Consider the following 5,000-nt stretch of genomic DNA (forward strand, 5'->3'; position numbering starts at 1 on the left):
CACACACTCACACAAACGCACACACTCACACACACACACACACACACACTCACACACACACACACACACACACACACACACACAGCCACAGAAGTATGTATGTCACCACAGTAAGGATTGGACTGTCCCTGTCAGATGCTGATGTGTGTTTAGTCTCTGGTTCTGGACTTGTATGAGAGTCGTTTTTCAGGAAATGTCTGGTCCATTGTTCCCTTAAAATTACACACCCCAAATAAATTAGCAGATCAAAGCAAGCCGTGCCGCACCCAGACGTGTTCCAGCGAGTGCAGCTGCCCGGCGGCCATGGCGGAGCAGAGGTGTGGAGGCCACTGGGCTTTGTGCAGAGTCTGGAATAGAAAGCACCGCTATGAACTCTTGGCTCTCTGGGGCTTGGCGCTGTGGTCTCTTCTTACTGTGTGTGTGTGTGAGCGCTATGGTTTGGTGTCCACAGAGCATTATGACTCTCTGACCGGATCTCTGAGGCTTCTCGCCATCAAGCCCATGGCCACGCCCCTCAACTACTCCTACCCTGACTCATCCAATCACAGCCAGGAATCTGTCATCGTCAATGGAGAGGTAGGCCTGCCCTCGGGGCTTTTAAAGCTGGTGCGTTTATACCTGCACTTGTGACGCCTGTTGTGGGAGGGGCTTAGCAGCTGCTCGTGACAGTTAATTGGCAGATTGGCCTGAAACTGGGAGTGACCAGCAGCGTCCAAAGATTTAAGCCTAAGAAATGTTATTTCAACATTTATGAAAAACTAATACAAAAATAGTCAGTTTACATTTGTCATCTATTAATAACTAATTTACGTGAGATTGAGATATTTGAGAATATCCTTCATGTTTTTTAAATTATTGCAAGGCTACTGGACTTTTCCAGCTGCTTGGAATAGTGTCAGAGGCATAGTGCAGCAGCTTACGGTGAACGAGTCCTGAGTGCAGAAGAACCAAAACTGTCCTGTTCTGCAGTTCTGAACCCCACTGGCGCTTTGTGCAGTGAGGCGCTTTAAGTGCCTCCCTAACAACGCGCACGTGTGTGTGTGTGTGTGTGTGTGTGCGCGCGCAGGTGAACATGGGTCTAAAGCAGAAGTCAGACATCGAGCACTACCGGAACAAGCTGCGCTTGAAGGCTAAGAGGAAAGGCTACAACGACAGCCCCACCGGGGGCGGGAGAGGGCATCGGCACGATCAGCGAGAACGGCTGCGGCGAGGAAATGCCTCCCTGGACCTGGAGGCCCTGGGGCCCGCGGAGGACAGGAAGCCTTCCACGTACATCAAATACCGCAGGAGGTAGGAGAGAGAGGCACACGCCCGGAGGGCGCGAGTTATTAGTCCTCCTGCCTCCAAATATCCAGACAGAGGAGAGAGAGAGCGAGAGAGAGGAGAGACATAAATGGAGTTATGTCCTAGAGGAATAGCAAGGACGTAAGATGACTGGGGTGGGTCTGAGAACTTGCATGGGTTGTGTAAATGCAATGAAATTTTGAACTGAATAATGAACTTTCATGGAATTTTGAGAACCAAAACTGATGTACCAGAATCCTGATTTTCAATGTAAAATCGCCAGCCCAAGCTCACATGTATGCAGTATTTACACCTGTAGGATGTCAGCTTCACCATGGTGTCAAACTGTTACTATAGCAGTGTTAAAGTATCTGTTGCGCTTGAACAGCATGGTGTGTGTGTGTGTGGGTGTGTGTGTGTGTGCAGCGAGAGCCAGAGGGAGCCACCGTACTGGAGCAGACAGTCCCTGAACACGCCCAGCCCCGTGGAGCCCGACCTGGACCTGCTGTTCATGGGGAAGCGCTCGCGCAGGGGCATACGCAACAGCGGCTATGACGTGAGTCGCCCCATCTCCACCCACCTCCATCCACCTCCACCCAGCCCAGCGACCACATCACTCTGTGCACCCTTAATATTGGACACTACTGCGTCGATGAACCCTGATTAAACCCCTGATTCACTAGACCCCATATCCCTTGTTCCTGACCCCTTCAGCCTAGGTACTAAGCCCTGCTTCCCACTGACTTAACACTAGAAACCAAACCCCAGCTTCAGAAACTTTCTGCACAGCCAAATAAACAACACTTGTCTTTGTTTTACACAGTCCCCTCAGAAGTGAAATTATTCCTCATGATTTGGGATTGATCTGTGATAACTTTGCTATACTTTATATTTGACGAGGTTGAATTGTTTGTGGTGGGTGTTCCCCCATAGATGTAGACCGAATAAGCGTTATTATGGTAAAGCCATGAGAAGGTTCCTGTGTTGACAGGTATGTGCTGTTATCCACTATGGTGATGGGTTACATATGCATGCATGTGTGTAGGCGTGTGTGACATTGTTCCAGCAGCATGGGGTGAGCCAGTGTGAGAACTCAGAACTCTGTACATTACAGTGTTCACACTGCTCTGTGATGCCCGAACAGTTCATACGTAACTGGTAAACTGAGCCTCATGTTTACCTGAAGAGCAGGAGTGACATGTCAGGACTGTTCACTACATAGGTTCTCTAGGACCGGGATGAAGACATCTTGCTTCTCTTTTAGAGGTATGTCATGCCAATAGCTACACCAGACGGCCAGTCGTGGTGGGGGTGTGCGGGGTGTATTGGGAAGACTCGGCATCCAGAACTGGGGACACGCGATGCATTCCACCACCAGCAAAGCAGGGGCTGTCCTGAAGGCTTCCTGTTAATCTGCTGCTCCATCAAGTAACACAGAAAAGCAGAACATCTGCTTTTCTGATGTGGGTTGTGACGACGGAGGATGTCCTTTTCCGGGTCGTGGCGGTCCTGGTCCTTGCTGAGCATGTCTCCATGGCACGCTGGCATTGGGACGTGCGAGCCCCGAGGATCGGGAGACGCGCGGCTCTTTCCTTCGCCTCTCCCTGTAATCGCTGGCATCTGCCTGGAGACTGGAGCCAAGGCAATTACCTCACGGCCTGTTTGAAACTCCCTGGAGGGCAATCAGAGCTCTGAGTGCGTTTGGAGGAGGTGACATCTCTAACCCTAGCCATCGAACCGCCTCACCTCAACCCCCGCCAGACCCTCAGCTGACAGGAATATGATTATGGCCTATTCAGAGGATTAGATGGGGAATTCGATATTGGTTAATAGCCATGAATGTGCTGAGCTTTCAACTTGCAAATGGGGTGGATTTGTTTGTGTGTGTGTGTGGGGGGGGGAGGGGGGGGGGGGTAAAACACTTTCTTTATAGGTGGTTGGTGATAGTAAATCAGTGTTTAAAAGAGTGCGATCGTATTTGTGTATCTTAGTAAATATATTGCTTTTGTGTGTGTTTTTGTGTGTGTGTGTGTGTGTGTGTATGTGTGTGATTGCCAGCTTGCAGCTTTGAACGTGTTAGCTGAGGCATGTGTGCAGGTTTATGTCTTTAATTTATGATTGTGTGTCTTCTTTTCCACTGCGTGTGTGTGTTTGTTGTTTGTATATGCAGTTTGCCACGTCTGTACCTTGAGTGCAGTTTAAGCTGACAGTATGCTGCTTGCGGGTGTGCGTGTGTATGTGTGCATTTATGTGCGTGCTTTTGTGTTATGTGTGTGTGTGTGTGTGTGTGTGTGTGTGTGTGCGTGCGCGTGTACGTGTGTGTCCTCACCAGGCTGAGCCAGAACCTTTTGAAGAAACGGATGTGGACCACCTCATGAGCTCCTTGGGTTTCGGTGGCAGCCACCAGGTAAAAGGCCACTCCGATTCCTCCACCCTGAGTTCCCAACCGTCCATCGATGAGGTTCGGCAGCAGATGCACCTCCTGCTGGACAACGCCTTCGGCCTGGCCTCGGCCGAGCCTCCTGCGGCTGGCCGCCTCCACCACAACCACCACCCGCACCCCCACAGCCCCTACAACCCCAGCCAGAGTAGCCCGTACTCAGATGGAGTGACCAGTGCCCCTGGCACCATGGACCACCCAGCCGGAGCTCTGCAGCGTGGGTCCTCCTTCGAGCCGGACGTACACCAGTGTAGCCTCCCAAAACCCGTGAGTCTGCTCTCCCAGCTCACGGCACACTTCACTGGAAATGCCGCCTAAAGGTCAGGCGCGCTTACTCGTCCCCAGCTGTCTGTTGTCCATAATGATCTGCTTTTAGACTCACAGCGTGGTGCACTTACACCAAGTCTGGTGAAGTAAAACCTTGTTAAAATGATGGGAAACAATACAAAAATAATAGCATACACAATGCCATGCAGAGCAACAATTCTGTGTTACATGATATGTTGACATGTTGTTTTTGTTTTTTGTTTTTTACTTTTAAGGGATTATACATTAATTAAATGTACAAATAATGTGAATAACAAATGTAAAGTACTTTGGCTATTCTGCAAGTAACTCACAGTCCTTAACGGGTCCTCCCAACCCTTCACTTACAGTTACTCGGACTGATGTCCGTAGTTCATACTTCGTTAACCTGACCTCGTAGCAGGCCTGACCCAGAGACACCGTTAAGACTTCGACATGTTCCATTATGCTAATTGCTGACATGCCATTGAAATGGAGACGGCTGATTGGCTGTTGTTGTGACTAGACGGTTAATGTAATCGACTCCGCAGGGCTTCAGATTTACTCAGCTGCCTGATATGGGTTTGGGGTCCCCACCACCACTCATACCCCCCAGAGCCGTAGCGCCCCCTGGAACCTCAATAAGGCGGTAAGAGCATCGTCTTACATACACAACATGCTCTGCAACCTGCTTCATTTTATTCCACGTTGTCTGTGTAATGATGTGAATTATTTTCTGTGTGTTTTTTAAATTTATTTAATTTTAACTGTGATGTACCATTGCTTGACATGCAGTGCATATTCATACATCATGTTCTTGATGTGGCTTTGGCTGGCACATATAAAAAGGTGTTTTTACAGAGCTGTTGACTCTCGAGGTGTGTTGTTATGCAGCTCTGCGGTGCTGTAGCGCAGCGTGTGCGTACTCTGACTGCCCCCTGCTGGTCAGACAGAAGCAGGACAGCATTGCTTGTTTTCTTCCACTCATGAC

General features: G+C 49.6%; 1 protein-coding gene across 5 annotated transcripts in view; it reads left to right on the top strand.

Moving 5' to 3' along the window:
* The window catches only part of kiaa1549la (KIAA1549-like a), a 46,163-nt gene that overhangs the window by 35,390 nt on the left and 5,773 nt on the right, over window positions 1-5,000 (top strand). For 3 of the 5 annotated variants that reach the window (XM_035532392.1, XM_035532395.1, XM_035532393.1), the window contains 6 exons: window positions 452-576; window positions 1,067-1,290; window positions 1,711-1,840; window positions 3,343-3,369; window positions 3,617-3,991; window positions 4,561-4,658. In XM_035532392.1, coding sequence (XP_035388285.1) covers window positions 452-576; window positions 1,067-1,290; window positions 1,711-1,840; window positions 3,343-3,369; window positions 3,617-3,991; window positions 4,561-4,658 — 979 coding nt within the window. The remainder of the gene's footprint in view (window positions 1-451; window positions 577-1,066; window positions 1,291-1,710; window positions 1,841-3,342; window positions 3,370-3,616; window positions 3,992-4,560; window positions 4,659-5,000) is intronic. The other 2 variants (XM_035532394.1, XM_035532396.1) reach the window with 1 other exon arrangement.

This window comes from Electrophorus electricus, chromosome 12, assembly GCF_013358815.1.
Source record: "Electrophorus electricus isolate fEleEle1 chromosome 12, fEleEle1.pri, whole genome shotgun sequence".
Classification (NCBI taxonomy): domain Eukaryota; kingdom Metazoa; phylum Chordata; class Actinopteri; order Gymnotiformes; family Gymnotidae; genus Electrophorus; species Electrophorus electricus.